We start from the raw sequence: 17,483 nt of genomic DNA, 5'->3' as shown, positions 1-17,483 counted from the left end.
AGTCTGACTCAGTATAAGGCAGCTTCCTTTGTCCCACACCACATATTTAAAGCACATGGGTTTCTGGGAACTGTAGTTTGTGAAACGTGCCAGGAACTGTAGCTACATGAGGGGTAAACTACAGTTCCCAGGATTTTCTTGGGGAAGCCAAGTGCTTTATATGTTTGGCATGGATATGAGGCAACTTCGTACATCACACCGCCACACACAGACTTCATTGCCCTAGGTCAGTACCAAAGTTTGAGGCAGGGTTCCAAGACTAATTACTCGGAAGAGGAGAAAAAACATAGCACTATATGTTGTATCAGGAGAAGCCACTGTGTTGTCTCTCCAGATGTTGCTGGACTACAACTCCCATCAGCCTCTACCAACATGCCCAACTACCAGGGATGATGGGAGCTGTAGCCCAACACCATCAAGGGACTCAAGGCTAACTTAAAGCAGAGATAGCTGCACAAATGCCAGGAGTCTTGCAAATCTGAGGGAAAGAGGCCAGCCTTACTCATGAAGACTTGTCCAGGCTTCAGGCCTAGTTCTTATAAATGAATGAGACAGCAGACCCATGTCTGGACTATACAATTTCAGGCCACTTGTGAGGATTCAATATTCCTTCACATATATATAAAAAAAATATTCCTTCACAAAAAGAAAAGAACACCACACTAGCAGGTCAGGGAAAAGTTGCCTAGAATCCATCTCCAGCAACATCTGGATAGTTTTCCTTGTATACTGAACTATTTTGTACTGAACAGCATTCAATCATGTGAATTCCCACCTGCCGTCTTAAGTAGTACAGGCCAGACACAGGTTTACCAGACACTGCTGCACATGAAACTTAGGTGTGTCTCAACGTTAAGTCTGTGATCAAAGGATACAGAGTTAAAAATGGGACCTTACAGGGCTGGATCAATGGGAAGGAAGGACCACAGGGGAAGTGCACACATTCAGAAGGGGTAACGGGACATGCGAGATGGTTCAAACACTGGAAATCTCCCCCACCTGACTGCACTGTGAACCACTTGAGGGAGCTGTGTGAATCCACAAAGCAGCCTCCGCCACAGACCCAGGCCCACAACGGATGTTCGTCAGCCTCCAAATGATCCTCTATGCCGACAGATAATGTGCCAAAAGAGGACAGGCTGGATGCCTCAGCCGAGGCGCTTGCAGAGGCCGCAGCTGGCTTCTTGGCCTCCTTCAGGTCAATGTTTGTCCACTGCAATTCAGCGGGTAGAGAATCTGGACCCAAGGCAGGTGCTTCTGGGACATCCGCGGGCCCTTTATCTGCCGCAGGGCTGGCTTCGTCAAGAGGGGATGGGACAAGATTCACAGCCGGGCCTGCGTCCGATTCCGGTGCCTGTTGGGGCCTGTTGTCACCTGCCGCACACCCAGGCAGGCAAACGTTTTCCAGAACCAGAGGTGCTTCGATATCGGACGGGAGGTCTCCATCACTTCGGAATATGGAGCTGGTTTGTTCCTTGATGTCATCCGTGAAGAAACAGCCAGCACTTGGGGAAAGGGTGAAGAGAAAGAGATTGCACCGGATCCAAGCCCGTTATCATTCAGTAGCAAGCTTGCCAAGCCAATTATATATAGTAGAAGATTATGGTTTTTGTTGTTGTTAAAAGCACATTCTCGGGGTTTCTAAGTTACCTGTGGAGACTTGTTGAGCTGCCAGTCTGCGATCGGTCACTATCTCGGCTGCAGACAATCGCTTTCCACGTTTTCCCACTCAGCTCACTTGGGGTGACGCCTTGACGGAAATAAACGGCTCTGTCCTCACAGCTGATCCCCCAGACCTAGACAGGGAGAGAGAGAGAGAGAGAGGGGATAAAGCAGAAATGTGTGTGAGGGTAAGAAAAACAGAAGTTCAGCTGCCTTGTGGCTGACATGACAAAAGAAGTGGCTCCCTGGCATTGCGGTGTTGCAAGTAAGAGCAACTTGATTATTTGACACAATAAATACCTTATTTATTTATCTGGTATATTTATATACTGCCTAATGCCAAAATAAGCTTCAAAGCAGTTTGCAGGTATGAAAATGCAAGCATAAAAACAAAGAGGCCATAATTAGAATACAAAACCAAAATACGCAATAAAACAGCCCCATTAGGACATTGAAATATAAAGACCCACAATTAAAATACACAAAGTTATGAAAGAGATGCAGAGGGGGAAATCATTATATTAAGATCCACAATGGAGGGGGAGGGAAGTCAAATATGTCTATGTTTTTAATTCATTTGCTTTATGTAAAATAGAAAAAGCAAAGATAATTAAGAATAAAATAAAAATAAACCAGACTAGCGAAACCTATGCACCTCTCCTTAGCAAATGCTTTGAATAAAATCTCGACAGGTTTTAACCCTAAACTAAGTTGAAGGCTTGTTTTCTTCTACACATCCAACCACCTACAAACCTCGCCCTTTTAACCCGAAATGCAAGGCTTGTGTTCTGCCAGTGAGCTACGGTTCTCCTCATCCCGGTTCAGTTGTAGAAGAGCCAATGCTATGAACAGGTTCAAAGTTTTTTCTTTTTGCAGGCCTGGTTCAACTTCCAGTGGGGCTAATGTTCGAGACCTGCTTGGATACCTGCTTTGCTGCTTCTAAAGCAGGCATTGGAAAACTCCGGCCCTCCAGATGTTTTGGGACTACAATTCCCATCATCCCTAGCTAATGGGACCAGCGGTCAGGGATGATGGGAACTGTAGTCCCAAACATCTGGAAGGCTGAAGTTTGCCTATGTCTGTCCGAAAGGGAGCCTCACCTGGTCATTCAAGCCGACGTTTACCATCACCATCTCGCCAACCATCTCGATCCAGCTGGTGCCGCAAGGATTGTGAGAGTTCACACCTCTTCTGAACCAGACCTGAGGGGAGAATATCCAAAATTACTGCTTGGTGGCTCCGGATTTCTCTACCAACTCCGTTCCCAATCAAATTCCTAAACTGGAACAAATTACGCAGAGTAGCAATACTCACATTCCTGAATTACTTTATAGGTTACACAGAAAATGGCAACCGGCTCCGTTTGCATTACATGTTTAAGGGAGTATCACACCACTTTAAAAAGTCATGGCTTTCCCGCAAAATCCTGGGAAATGTTATTTGTTAAGGGTGCTAAGAGTTGTTAGGAGACCCCCGTTCCCCACAAAGAACTAGAATTGCCAGAGTGTTTTAACAATTATTTCCTCTTCCCAGGAAACCAAGGGAACTGGAATTAATAAATCACAACAACATATAATGAAGATTCCCCAGTCTTTTAAAAAGTGGAGTGGGGGACAGGACAATTTTTTTAGGGTACAAAGATACTGCCCTGGGTGATGGGGAGCGGCCGACTGTTATCCTAAATTGTTGTTTTCAATTCCTCTCATCCTGTCATGAGGACTTGAAACATAGCCAGCACTAGATGAAAGGAAACCTTAAACCGCAATGGTGGCTCAAAGCTTCTTACTTTTCGGTCTTTGGTTACTGCCCAAACAACATTCACACCCACTGACACATGTAAGATTCCATTCTCTGGGACCGGAGGCTCCACAATCGTCCAAGAACTTCCTGTCAGAGGCAAAAGCAAGGGAACAATTTGAAACCCTGGTTCAGTTCCAAACAAGAAAAATATGATGCTTTTATTTACTTTTTACTTTGTAAATTTATGACCTCAAGAAAAACACGCTTCGGAAAGCAAGGGAAACGAAATACACATCAAACCATCAACAAAATGGCGCCTGCCTCACTTGACGTGGGATTAAATACCACAACCGTGGAGCCACCAGCAAAAAGCCCCTGTTCCCCAGGCAGACCGTCTTTGCAGGAGAGCGCCTTATCAGGGTCTCTGAAGCAGATCTTAAGCTATGGACTTGAAAGGAGATGGCACTTTAAACAGTAGGAGGGTGTGGAGCGGCTCTGCACACCTGGGGTCCCAATGCCACACGCTGCTCTCGGTTACCTAGAGGGTGAGGCGGCAGGGAGCTCGGCAAGGTTCAGGTGCAGCAACGGAGTACCTGATTGGCACCTCACTCTCCTGGAAACCGACAGGTGCATGGCGCTGGGAAGCCAGGTGAGCAACGAACGCTGCTACGGCCTTTAAGTCACCTGATCCTAAACAGTTCAGCGCTTGAAGGTCGTCGTCAAAAGCCTCCCGTGGCCGCAAATATGTGGGATGTAATCCACTGGGAGCAGTCAAGTACAACATTCCTTGTTTTCCTAGAGTGGACATGCAAGGGGAAACTTCCTGTTCCTCCTGTGCTGGAGCATCCTTCCTTGCATGTGACTAGTAGGTGGGCATGACCTTTCCAGACCTAGTAAAAGGCCAAGGCATGCTGCCCCCACCCTCTCTTTTCCATCTTCCTTTTGTCCTGCAAACTTCCTGGACTGCTAACTGCAGTCACTAGGTCAACCCACATATGGGGTAAACCCGTTTGTATACATTTGTAACTTTAAGCCTGCCTTCAAGGATCACACTGTGCTCTGCCTGATCGTAAACTTTCTTTATACTGCTTATGACTAAGACTGTGGTGTCTTTATTCTTTTAGGAGGGATTCAAGGGGTCTTAACAGGAAAATATTGGAACACATTTCAATCTGGACAAGCCAGATTGAATTGCATATTGTCTTAAGAAACTCACACGAGTTTGCAACTACCGTATATACTTGCGCATAAGCCGACTTTTTCAGCCCATTTTTTGGGCTGAAAAAGTCGCCCTCGGCTTATGCGCAAGTGAGGCGGGCGGTGGGGAAGGAAAAGCAGAGAGAAAGAGCTTCTCTCCGCTTCCCTCTCCCTCCCCCCACCCCACCGGGAAATGTGCAGGACGGGGGCATCTTCTCCGATCCCGTCCTGTGCGTTTGCAGCTGTCTGCGAGGTCCTAGCGCCTCCAGACACAAGCTGGAAGGGTAAAGACGCCTCTGCCTCCACTCACCAGCAGAAAGGCACAGAATGGAGGATCGGAGAAGCACTGCACAATGCTTCCCCCTCTGTCAGTTGGGGGGGGAGAGAAGTGGAGAGAAGCTCTTTCCTGCAAAAGGCACAGGACAGGATCAGAGAAGCTGGGGGCACTGGCTTGCCAAGGGTTAAAAAGGATTGAGTGGGATTCCTAGAGAGGTCAGGAAATACCAAGCCCACCTACAAAAGGAGGAGGGGGCCTTTGTCTCTCTCTTCTGCATGTGCTGCATCCCAGGCGCCTCCTGAATCCAGTGAGTCTCTGCTCATCTTGCAAAGGGTCCATTGGGGAGAAGAGGGGGGTCCCTGGGATGAAGGGGAGGGTGCAGGGAGGACCCCCAAGTCAAGGAACAGAGGCTCTTGCCCCCCTCCTCTCTGCAAAGCCCAGGAGGAGGCAAGGTCACAGGAGCTCTGCAACTCTTATCTTCCTTTGGATCCATTCACAGCTTGGCTGTTTGGGAAGGGAGGGTTCTTTGGGGAGGGAAGAAAAGGGCCTGAAAATAAACCCCCTCACACTCAGGAATCAGTCCCATTTATTGATAGAGGTTGTAGGGGGATGGAAATATTGGACATAAAATACACCAAAGAAATAAAAAGGAAAGCCTAACTGTTGGAAGAGGGGAGGGGGCAAATAAAAGAAAACGCTTATTCCTGTGGTGCAGAGTCAAGCCTATGGAACTCCTTGCCCCTGTTTTTCTTTGAAATAAATATTCAAAAACATTTAATCTACTGATGTCTCAATTAATGTAATTTTATTTATTTTTATTTTTGAAATTTACCAGTAGTTGCTGCATTTCCCACCCTCGGCTTATGCGCAAGTCAATAAGTTTTCCCAGTTTTTTGTGGTCAAATTAGGTGCCTCGGCTTATATTTGCGTCGGCTTATACTCGCGTATATACGGTAGTTTTCTGCTGTGCGTGAGAAGGGGAATGTGAACTCTGCTAAGTAAAGTGACTTGTGAGCGCAAGTTAGGAAGGACATTAATAAACAATATATATCCTCTCCTGCCACCCTGAACATTCCCACAAAATGGGGCTTACCTTGAGGGTTGTGCCTGTCAATACCTTCCCTCACAATCGCCTGCCCTTCCCAAAGCGTTCCCCAGAGAAGGTCGTACGGCCCGCAGCTGATCTGGACGGCTTCGCCGGGGGTAGTAATTAAAGACCACGAAGAACCTTCCGGATTGTGATGGCAGACGTCTTCCCTGTACCAGACCTGAAGTGAGGGGGAAACGTGTAGCCTTCAGGAACGGCAACTGTTGATCTTATATGTTTGTCTATTTAAATTTTGTATTTTATATAAATTTCCATCGCACCCTTCCTCCCAAACGGGAACCCAGAGCAGCAAACACACCTGTAATTTTAAAAGTAAAACAAAAACGTATTTAAGGTATTCTGTCTGCCCCTCCCAGCCAGAGGCTACCTCTGCAAAGTTGCCCCCATGGGTATGTACCTCTTGGGAATGAAAAAGGTTCTAGATCAGTGTTTCTCCAGCTGTTTTTGGACTACAACTCCCATCATCCCTAACTAGAAAGACCAGTGATCAGAGATGATGGGAATTGTAGTCCAAAACAGCTGGAGACCCAAAGGTTGGGAAACACTGTTCTAGATTGTATCCAACACTACTCCAACTCAAGAGTAAAGTTAAAGGGTAAAGGGACCCCTGACCGTTAGGTCCAGTCGTGGACAACTCTGGGGTTGCGGCATTCATCTCGCTTTACTGGCCGAGGGAGCCAGAGTACTGCTACCGGGTCATGTGGCCAGCATGACTAAGCCACTTCTGGCAAACCAGAGCAGCGGACGGAAACGCCATTTAACTTCCTCCCGGAGCAGTACCTATTTATCTACTTGCACTGGCGTGCTTTCAAACTGCTAGGTGGGCAGGAGCAGGGACCGAGCAACGGGAGCTCACCCCGTCACAGGGATTCAAACCGCCAACCTTCTGATCGGCAAGCCCTAGGCTCTGTTGTTTAACCCACAGCGCCACCCACATCCCTCACTCAAGAGTAGACACACTGAAATTAATGAACCTAAAATGAGCTGTGTCCATTAGTTTCAATGGGTCTACGCTGAGTAGGACCAGCACTGGCTAGAGCCCTCTGCATTCCTGATGTAGACCGGCTGATGGGATGGATGGACCAACACTCTTTTGCCATACACAAGAATCCCGAAGGCAAATCGGCGTTACCTTTCCTTGCAAAGACACAGCCCAGACTGACAACCTTCCCACTGGCTCGTCTGTAATCTCCCATCCTCCGACGGAAAGATCACTGAAAGGATCCGGCAACTGTTTGGGATCCTGTTGGGATGGAATCTACAGCAGCAAGGGCAGAAAACACGCTCTGAATTACTTTCCTGTTGGTACGGAGTCGACATTCTTCCCAGCTGAATTTACTGCTTCTTATTGGGGCAGATCATTTAGAAATTGCTTGCAGTTGGTATTACGATATGCCCCCTAACAACATATGGGGATCCAAGGTTGAGAAATAATATAAACAATATTACAACTATCCTTTCCCCTGGGGGGGGGGAGGCGTGTCACTACAAAATCGGCCAATGGGATGCAGGGGTAAATGTAATGGATGTGAATGGAATGAAAGGATGGACTGGAGGTGAAGTTTGCTGGAGGTGAAGTTTGCTGGAACCGAAATATCTTGTTGCAGGTCCCACTGGTTGCGACATTAAATTTTTTAAAAAATATGCTTGCTGCCAAAACTCACAGGGCAGTTCAGAAACACTAAATGCCTCAACCCAGATGGAAGGCAACGAAAAAACCCGGAAACAGCATCCCCCAAGAGCCTGGAAGAATAAAATCACCTTTGTCCGGCATCAACACAATCAGGTGGACACCACTGAAAAGGCCCTGCTGCAAGGAATCCGGGGTTAGATCTTAGGTTGTGCAGCGCAGCCACTGCGAAAGGCCTTGAGCCAACCCTGACCACCTCCAGACACATGGCAAATTTGAAAAATGGATTGGGGGGGGAGGGGGAGAGACACCTTTGCCCATGTATCTCGCGACTTGTATCTCCGGTACCGAATCCATCGCCTCCGTCGCACACAGGAATTCCACCTCTTGTCTTTGGTATAGGTGGCTGGGAAATCTATAGCGTATGTCCAGCCCTTAAGAAGAAAAAAAGAAGGAAGGGCGGGGGGAAGAACAGTCAGAAAAATATTTCTGTCAAGTATGGCGTTTACCAGAAAAAAGCTCAATATACTCTAGGCACAAACTAAGCACCAACCTCTGGCAAAATTAGCAACACTGCTTTTACAAAGCAGCTTTTACATACCGGGTACATAATCACAGAATTGTAGAGTTTGAAGGGACCCGAAGGGTCATCTAGTCCAACCCCCTGCAATGTAGGAATCTCAGCTAAAGCATGTTGTGATCCGATTGCCTGCCCAGCCTAATAAGAACCACCAGCTTAGCCTGGTTCTCTTGACACATTCAATCAGGGGCTAGGAACTTCAGGCTTGGGGGGCACATGTGGCCCTCCAAGTCTCGCTATCTGGCCTTCAGAACTCACTCCAGCCTACACTTTCCCCCCAGGCCACACCCTTCACTAGCTTGACTTTGCACTGTCCTTGAGTATTTTTTGCCTGGCTGGAATTTGCCCTTCAACTCTGATAATTCCTCTTCCTTGCCTGGATGGAGGACAGAGAGGGGTGTGCGGGTCTATGCCTACTGTACAAAGGAAAAAATTATACCCATTGCCCACTTTTGCACCTCACCCTGCACAGCAGTGGCATGTGGCCCTGGGAAGATTGCCAAGAAGGAAACACACGTCTTTTGTTCTGCAAAAGGTTTCCCGACCCAGTTTTAAAGTAAACTAGGGTTTAAAGTGAGCTTGCACTTTGCTCCCTCACTGCTCTTAACTTCAGTGCCCCCCAGAGAGGAAATAAACTAGAGGCTGACTTTCCGTTACATGTGAACCACTGCTTATGGTTTGTCTGTCTCCTGGCAAATCATGATAGTAAGAACAAACCATGGTTTACTAGGAGCCAAGCAAACCACGAGTGCCGGTTTGCACATAAACTGGGCTAGGGAGAGGCTTCTAACACTTATAAAGAATAACCTCTGCAATAGCAATACTCTGCAAAGGCAAAGGGTGCCAATAGCTTTGGCCTGGTGGGTCAAAGCCCGGTGCTGTGGGTGCCAGTCACAAAACAGCTGGCATAGCATGACAGCTTCAACATAGGATAGGCAAAGGTGAACTGAGCAGCATCTGGACCAAATAGTCTCTTGTGCATTGCAGATTTCAAAGAGGATATTTACTGAGACCTTTCGGGAGGCTCCTAGGTGAGGTCAGTGGCCACAATGATGCCCACGGACACAATTTTTGTGGCCTGTCCTCTAAGGGTACAATCCTAGACCCCGCTCAAATCAGTGGAGACAGATTACTCACTATACTTCGTAGGGAGCAAGTCCCACCGAAATCAGTGCAACTTCCAAACAACCACGGTTAACAAACCCTGCACATTTTATCTATTAATAACCGCAATGCACAGAACTATCGCAAGAAGAGTAACACCATAATGAAGGCTGATTGACGTCAGTACGATCTGGAGGTACAATAATCTTTTGTTATTGTTTATTAAATTTGTCTACTAAAGCTAATGAGCCATCTGTTGCTACCCAAATCTAAGGACCTCCCGGCGCTGTTGGATTCCAACACCCACCATTCCAGCAACTGGAGGGTTAATCAGTTATTACTGTAATTTAATGTGCGCTCCAGCATCAGCATAAAGAGAGTGCAGAAGGGTTACAAGAAAAGGTAACTGGAATGGTAGCAGTAATATTCTCAAAATGGCATAAGTAGTACTAGAAGAATTTCCCGTACGGGAAATTCAATACTTGACGGAGATTATACAATGTATGTAAAAATTCTCGTACAATAAACAATTTTTTTAAAAAAGGAAAGAGAAATGCATCCAAGTGCAACTAGGATACAGAGAAATCCTGTCTTGAGAGATGCTTTCTTGATTATGGCTATGCCTATAGCTCCAAAAGTAATTCCAATCTTAGGAAGTTTAAGTTAATTGAAAGTGGCTTGTTTTCAGAATTTCTGAAGGACTGTTTTGTGATACAGTTAAGTGCAAAAAAACTACTTTTGAAGAAAAATAACTAAACTAACTTAAAATCTCATCAAGTTTTTAAAAAGGAAACTGAGTTTCTGCAGTAGGGTTATGCACAAGACCCAAGATTCCTCTTATATTTGTATCTGTGTTGTAGGTTTCTTTATTTTTATTTTTTTAAAAACCAAAACCAAAACCTGAAAAAAGTAGTACTAGGAGACACAAGCTGGCCATGACGTCACAGACACTATCCAATAGGCGCCTGTATAGCAGTGCAACTGCTGAGTCAGCGTAAGGCTGATTGCTTGTACACTCACAGTTCCTGGGCAAACCCAGCCTTTGGAGACACCCTGAAGGCCCCTGCCTTTGACCTAGGGGTCCCTGCTTTCTATTACAAATAGCACCCCCAGCACAACACCCCCCCTCCCTTGGTAGCAAGTATGAATGCAGCAATGTATTTTGGAAGCAAGATAACAGCCCCTCCCCTTCAACATCACTCCCTCCCTCCTCGCAAGAGGATGTGGATCCCTTTTCAATATTTTGCACCTACCCCTTTCTCTGTGGGGTCCCCTCCAAAATTTTCATCCACATACCAGTCAGATTCCCATTCCCAGTGAGGCGACGGCAACTCAAAGCTTTCGAGCATCTGATGCTTCAGCCCACTCACATCGCTCCACTGCCAGCGGTCACTGGGCAATAACTTCTCGCAGAAGCCAATCACAGGATTCCAGCGCTGCCAGGGAGTGAACAAGAAAACGGTCACACATTGTACTCTCTTAACCTCAGGTCCCCAGGCATTGCTGGACTACAAATCCCATTGTCCTCTGCTGGTGTGGCTAACGGCCAATGGACGATGGGAGTTGTAGTCCAACAACATCTGGAGGGCCACAGATGTTTGACTTAGACCCACATTGGCAACCTTAGATTGCCTCTGCCTGGAGAGCACATTTTGGGCTCCAATATTCAACAGATTAAATCAATTAAGAAATCATATGTTCAACTAAACAAGTTGTGACGGCTCAGGACTGCAGTACTTCAAGGACTGCCTCTCCCCATATAAACCGACCCGGACTCTGCAATCATCATGTGAGGTCCTCCTTTGTGTGTCTCCTCCATGTGAGGTCTGGAGGATGGCATCACGAGAATGGGCCTTTTTTGCAGCGGCTCCCCATTTGCAGACTGCAAAGACATACCCCAAGAAGGCTTGCCTGGCACCTTCATTATACATCTTTAGGCACTAGGGGAAAATATTCCAGGCCATTGGCTGATTAATATTATGGCCTTTTAAATTTGTTTTTTTTGGGGGGGGGTTATTGTTTTGCTTTGTTTCTGTTTTAACTATTTATTTGTGCTTTTATCCTGAATTTTTATCTTGTGAACCACCCTGAGATCAATATATAAATTTAAGAAATAACAATAAAAAGTATTAGTCAGCCAACAGATTTTCCAGCATATATATGCACAAACTGCACAGGCCTTTAGAAATAAAAGCTTGAGTGAAGACTCCAAAATTAAATAAGGGTGGATCTACACCCCCCCCCGGGGGGGGGGGAGAACCCGCTATAGATACCATATTTACGCGAAGCCACCTGTGGTTTCTGGTGCACTTTCAAATAGCACTTAAAGACAAACTGCAACGAAAAACAACAACAGGAGAACAATGAAGGAATGCCAAATTAAAACCCAACACATTCTGCACTCAGATGCTACCATACTGGACATGGCATGAATGAAGAGAAAGGGAAGCCAGTGTGTTGTAGTGGTTAAGAGCGGTAGACTCGTAATCTGGTGAACCGGGTTCGCGTCTCCACTCCTCCACATGCAGCTGCTGGGTGACCTTGGGCTAGTCACACTTCTTTGAAGTCTCTCAGCCCCACTCACCTCACAGAGTGTTTGTTGTGGGGGAGGAAGGGAAAGGAGAATGTTAGCCGCTTTGAGACTCCTTTGGGTAGTGAAAAGCGGGATATCAAATCCAAACTCTTCTTCTCTTCTTCTTAGATATAGGGCAGGCATCTCCAGACCCACTGACCCTACTTGAATGTTTCTGCCTGGCTGGAATGTGTCCTTGAACTCCGATAGTGCCTCTGTATTGTTTGGACGGAGGACAGAGAAGGAGGGCGTGAGAAACAGTGGGTGTGTGGAAACTAGCCTACATTACCAGAGATAGTGATATTTACACGGTGGCTCCACCTAATTCTGCTGTGAAGCAACAGGCTTATTGCCCTCATGCTTGTGGGCTTTGCAGAGGCATATGACTGGTCACAGGATGCTGAAATAGACAGGGTTTGGGTCAGATCCAGCGGGGCGCTTCTTAGCTTTAACTGCTGGCTTCTGTTGTGAGCTCAGCCCTTTCCTTTGCATACCTGATTCTCGTAGGTTTCTTCCTGGTACCGGATGGGGACGTCGTTGGAGTGGATGTAAACGTAGACCTGGTGGTCGCACGCAATTCCCCAGCAGCACTGCTTGACGGCAGAAACCCTCTTGAACTCCAGCTCCCCATCTCTGCAGAGTTCCCAGTACTGGCCGGTGGTGGAAAGCGTGTAGACTCGGCCAAAGATATCGACCGCCCACAGGAGAGAACCGGACGTGCTCATGGCTGGAAGGCAAAGGGAGAGAGGGAAGGAAGGAAGCACAAGCACGGAGGCCGGATCCAGTTTCTTTGAAGCCTGCCCCTTGCTTCAGGCCGGCCGTTGAAGGCTGCAGCTTGTAATGAAAAAGGCTTAAGGGTAAAATCCCATACATACATAACCTGGGAGTAAATAAGTAACCTGGGTGGCGCTGTGGGTTAAACCACAGAGCCTAGGGCTTGCCGATCAGAAGGTCGGCGGTTCGAATCCCCACGACGGGGTGAGCTCCTGTTGCTCGGTCCCTGCTCCTGCCAACCTAGCAGTTCAAAAGCACGTCAAAAGTGCAAGTAGATAAATAGGTACCGCTCCGGCGAGAAGGTAAACGTTTCCGTGCACTGCTCTGGTTCGCCAGAAGCGGCTTAGTCATGCTGGCCACATGACCCGGAAGCTGTACGCTGGCTCTCTCGGCCAGTAAAGCGAGATGAGTGCCGCAACCCCAGAGTCGTCCCGACTGGACCCAGAGGTCAGGGGTCCCTTTACCTTTACGTCTCACTGAACCCAGTGGGAGTTACTTTTTGAGTAGGCAGGTATTGCAGGGCAAGGCAATGTTTTTTTTCTGTCAAGGGCTCTTGGGGGTAAACTGTACAGGGCTGCATGCTGACGCTGGTAGGGCCCCCCTCTTCTCTCAGGGTCCCCCCTTCCTCTCTTTCCACACCCATCAGACTATCAGGGGAGGGTCAGACTGCTCTTGCCCGAGGTCTGGCCTGATTACTTACAGCGACTTTTTGAAACTACACCAAGTCTAATTTCAATACATATAGGCAGGGCTTTTTATTTCAGCGTGGGACTCACTGGAACTCAGTTCCAGAACCTCTCAGGTAGGCGCCATTGGACAGATCCTGAAGTTGAGGCTCCAGTACTTTGGCCACCTCATGAGAAGAGAAGACTCCCTAGAAAAGACCCTGATGTTGGGAAAGATGGAGGGCACAAGGAGAAGGGGACGACAGAGGATGAGATGGTTGGACGGTGTTCTTGAAGCGACTAGCATGAGTTTGGCGAAACTGCTGGAGGCAGTGAAGGATAGGGGTGCCTAGCGTGCTCTGGTCCATGGGGTCACGAAGAGTTGGACATAACTGAACGACTGAACATCAACAACATGGCCTTTTAAACTGTGTGTGTGTGGAGGTACTGTTTCTGTTTGTTACTGTGAAAGTTGGACGGCACCTTATATGCCTCCTTCCAGCAACTCCTGCAGCCAAGCTGTTGCCAAACATCTTGCTCTGTTTCCCTGTGGGCCGCATCAGCCAGTCCAAGAGGGGGTCTTGCCATCTGGGCAGCCCAGGATCCCCATACACACTGCCCAGGCCTGAGCCCCGAGGAGGTCACTTCAGTGCTGCCAACGCAGAGATCTGGCTTCACCCCGGGAGGTGCATCCCATTGTCTCTCGACACAGGCAGATGCCAACAACAATGTATTTTTGTGTTCTTATATTGTAAACCATCCTGTGATCTTTGGATGAATGGCATTATGGGAATTAAATAAATTCAATTAATTTAATAAATAATAATAATAATAATAATAATAATTAATAATAAAAAGTAGGTCCCAACAGTAGCACTAACACAATACAAATACAGTGGTACCTTGGTTCATGAACTTAATCTGTTCCGGAAGTCTGTTCTTAAACCAAAGCGTTCTTAAACCAAGGTGTGGTTTCCCATAGCAGCGGGGGACTCAATGATAGCCATGTTCAAATATATAAAAGGATGTCATATAGAGGAGGGAGAAAGGTTGTTTTCTGCTGCTCCAGAGAAGCGGACACGGGGCAATGGATTCAAACTACAAGAAAGAAGATTCCACCTAAACATTAGGAAGAACTTCCTGACAGTGAGAGCTGTTCGACGTGGAATTTGCTGCCAAGGAGTGTGGTGGAGTCTCCTTCTTTGGAGGTCTTTAAGCAGAGGCTTGACAGCCATCTGTCAGGAATGCTTTGATGGTGTTTCCTGCTTGGCAGGGGGCTGGACTGGATGGCCCTTGTGGTCTCTTCCAACTCTATGATTCTATGATTCTAATTTACAAATGGAACACACTCAACATGTTCTGCTTCCAAGGCAAAGTTCACAAACCAAAACGCCTACTTCCGGGTTTGCAGCGTTCTTATTCCAAGTTGTTCATAAACTAAAACTGTTCTTAAACCAAGGTACCATTGTATATAATAAACAACATTAATAAATGGATCCCCAAATGCACAGGGTCTGAAAATGTTGCAGGCGACCAGTTTGTTCAGCCATCTACTCTGTGTAGAATCCACAATGCAGGTTGCAATTCCAGAATCCCTGGCAGTTTGGTTATCAAGCCTTTATTTAAATACCTCCAGTGAAGGAGAGCCCCACCTCTCTAACCAGGAAACTTTGACACTGTATTTAATATCCATTTGCGTCAGGCTGACCTGAAAACCAGCAAAATAATATCGGACTTGGACTGGAGAAGGTTCAAGTGCCCACTTAAGTCACAAATTCACAGGGTCACCGTGAGCAAGTCACTACCTCCCAGGGCCTGTAGACTACCTCACAGGGTTGTTGAGAGGATAAAATGGGTGGAGGGGAACCAATGGATTCAAGTAGCTAGCAAGAAATCAGATTCTGACTCAACATCAGGAAGAACTTTCTGGCAGTAAGAGCTCTTTGAAAGTAGAATGGACTCCCAGAGCTGTCTCATCCATAGAGGCCGGTGGCGCGGCGCGCCAGAGCGCCGGGCACCCCAGGGGCGCCCCCGCGAGCCCGCCGGCATACCGGGCTCCCTCTCCCCAACCCGCCCCTGCCCCCACGGGCAGACGGGCACTCGCGCGCCGGCGGGCGGGCTGTAAGCCGCCCGCCCTCTCCTCCCGGAGCCCCAGCTGGAGCGCTGGAGCGGCGCGGGGCTTTGCGCGACCTTCTAGCACTCCAGCTGGGGCTCTGGGAGGCGAGGGCGGCCGGCTTCAGCCCGTCCGCCTGCCCCTCATCCTTCGCCCGCCGGCGCGCGAGCGCCTGCTCCAACGCCACGCCCCTCATCCCCCGCTCGCCCACCCCCCCTCCCGAGGGGCGGCCAGCGCGGGAGGGAGGTGGGCGGAGAGGCGGCAGGCTGGGGGCGCCGAGGGATCGCTGCGCCAGGGCGGCCGATCCCTCTAAGACGGGCCTGCGGACTCCCTCGGAAAGTGGTGGATTCTCCTTTCTTGGAGGTTTCTAAGCAGAAACTGGATGGTCACTTGTCATTTATGATCTAGCTGAGATTCCTGCGTTGCAGGCAGGGCCGTCTTAGAGGGGTCGGCCGCCGTGGCGCGGTGATCCCTCGGCGCCCCCGGTGTGCCGCCTCTCCGCCCGCCTCCCTCCCGCGCTGGCTGCCCCTCGCGAGGGGGGGCAGCGGGGGGTGAGGGGCGTAGTGCTGGAGCAGGGCGGGGCTTTGCGCACCCTTCCCAGCGCTCCAGCTGGGGCTCCGGAGGGTGGCCGGCTTGCAGCCTGCCCGCCGGCACGCGAGCGCCCGCCCATAGGGGCGGGTTGGGGAGGGGGCGCCCGGTATGCCGGCGGGCTCGGCCCTGGTTGCAGGGGGTTGGACCAGATGACCCTCGGGGTCCCTTCCAACTCTAAAATTCTATGACTCTATGAAATGGAATCAAATCTATCCGTGGGCTCCTGCTTGTGGGCTTCCCATAGGCATCTGGTTAGCCACTGTGAGAACTGAATGCTGGACTAGATGGGCCTTTGGCCTGATCCAGAAGAGTTCTTCTTAGTGGCTGGACTGGTCCTCTGCGATGCATGTCAATAACCTCTGGAGAAAGAATGCCCAAGCGGTGAAGGGAGGAGAGGGGCGCTGCGTTGGCACAGGGAAGCAGAGATCAGCAAAGCTCGGTTTTGAAGCCACATGCAGAAGGAGTGAGCCTACTCTGTAATTCTGTACACACACCTGCTTGGAGATAAGCCACGCTCCACTGAACAGGTAGCCAGGTCAGGAGCATCCCAGACCCTGAGATTGCAGGGACCAAACCGGAGACCTAGGGGCAGCCCTGGTAGATGCCATGGGGAGGTGGGACCTGGAGATGGGGGTTAATTGGGAAAGAGAGGGGAGGAGGTTACCGCCCCCCCCAATGACTAGGCTACAATTTGCAACCGGCTCCTGCCAGTCTGAAGCTTGCAAGCTTCATGCACAACCTTATTGACTTTTATTCATTTATTGTTGTTATTATTATTATTAAGCGCGTCCCCGCCCACTTGGAGATTCAAGCCCCTCCACCTGCCGCCTGGAGGTGTCCAGGCAAACCTGGAGACTTCAGGCCAGACCCTGCTGCTGAGCGGGCGGCGCTGTCAGCTGACACAGCAAACGAGGCGTCGAAGAGATCATGTGCCATTGCATCTCTGAAAAAGCAAAGCTCAGCGACCACCATAAGAAAACCGAAAGTTATGGCCGCGAAGGGGCCGGATGCGAACTGCGACCTACGATGCCGCATCCCAGCCAAACCCGAGAAGCTCGCCTATTAGACCCGCTTATATCTAATCTCCTTACCTGAATGTCCAGCACGGCCGCCTTGGGTTTTTCCTCCACGTCTTGCGTACCGGGAGCGGCGGCGGCGGCGGCGGCGGCGGCAGCAGCAACAGCAGGAGACGCGCGCAGCTCCGGTCGCTGCCTCCACCAGCAACCGCAAGCTGTATGGAGGACGAGGAAATCCGGGCCAACAGGAGCCGCCCGCTCATTGGCCGAGAGCGCGAAACCCTCCGCTGCTATTGGCTGCGGGCGGAATCAGATGGATACATGGCGTTCTATTTTCCTGCGTGGTGTTCTATCTCCCCGCCGCGTCGTAAGGCGAGCCGTCCGCCCTCCCACGACCGGCTGCTCCGTATCACGCCAGAGGTGTGGTGGGCCATCTGGCTCTCGCGGTTTCTCT

The 17,483-nt window shown here is 49.2% G+C and overlaps 1 protein-coding gene across 1 annotated transcript in view; it reads right to left on the bottom strand.

Annotated features, from left to right (window-relative positions):
* The window catches only part of TECPR1 (tectonin beta-propeller repeat containing 1), a 42,314-nt gene extending 25,138 nt beyond the window's left edge, over positions 1-17,176 (bottom strand). The window contains exons 1-10 of the mRNA XM_033167130.1: positions 17,105-17,176; positions 12,365-12,597; positions 10,552-10,734; positions 7,926-8,048; positions 7,117-7,242; positions 5,970-6,144; positions 3,449-3,549; positions 2,763-2,864; positions 1,651-1,796; positions 1,000-1,505 (exon numbers count right to left, since the gene is read on the bottom strand). Of these exons, the coding sequence (XP_033023021.1) occupies positions 1,000-1,505; positions 1,651-1,796; positions 2,763-2,864; positions 3,449-3,549; positions 5,970-6,144; positions 7,117-7,242; positions 7,926-8,048; positions 10,552-10,734; positions 12,365-12,595 (1,693 nt within the window). The 5' untranslated portion in view covers positions 12,596-12,597; positions 17,105-17,176. The remainder of the gene's footprint in view (positions 1-999; positions 1,506-1,650; positions 1,797-2,762; positions 2,865-3,448; positions 3,550-5,969; positions 6,145-7,116; positions 7,243-7,925; positions 8,049-10,551; positions 10,735-12,364; positions 12,598-17,104) is intronic.
* Positions 17,177-17,483: the final 307 nt, after the last annotated feature.

This window comes from Lacerta agilis, chromosome 13 (assembly GCF_009819535.1).
Source record: "Lacerta agilis isolate rLacAgi1 chromosome 13, rLacAgi1.pri, whole genome shotgun sequence".
NCBI classification, from domain to species: domain Eukaryota; kingdom Metazoa; phylum Chordata; class Lepidosauria; order Squamata; family Lacertidae; genus Lacerta; species Lacerta agilis.
The sequence above is the reverse complement of the archived record's forward strand: the minus strand, read 5'-3'. Positions and strand labels throughout refer to the sequence as shown.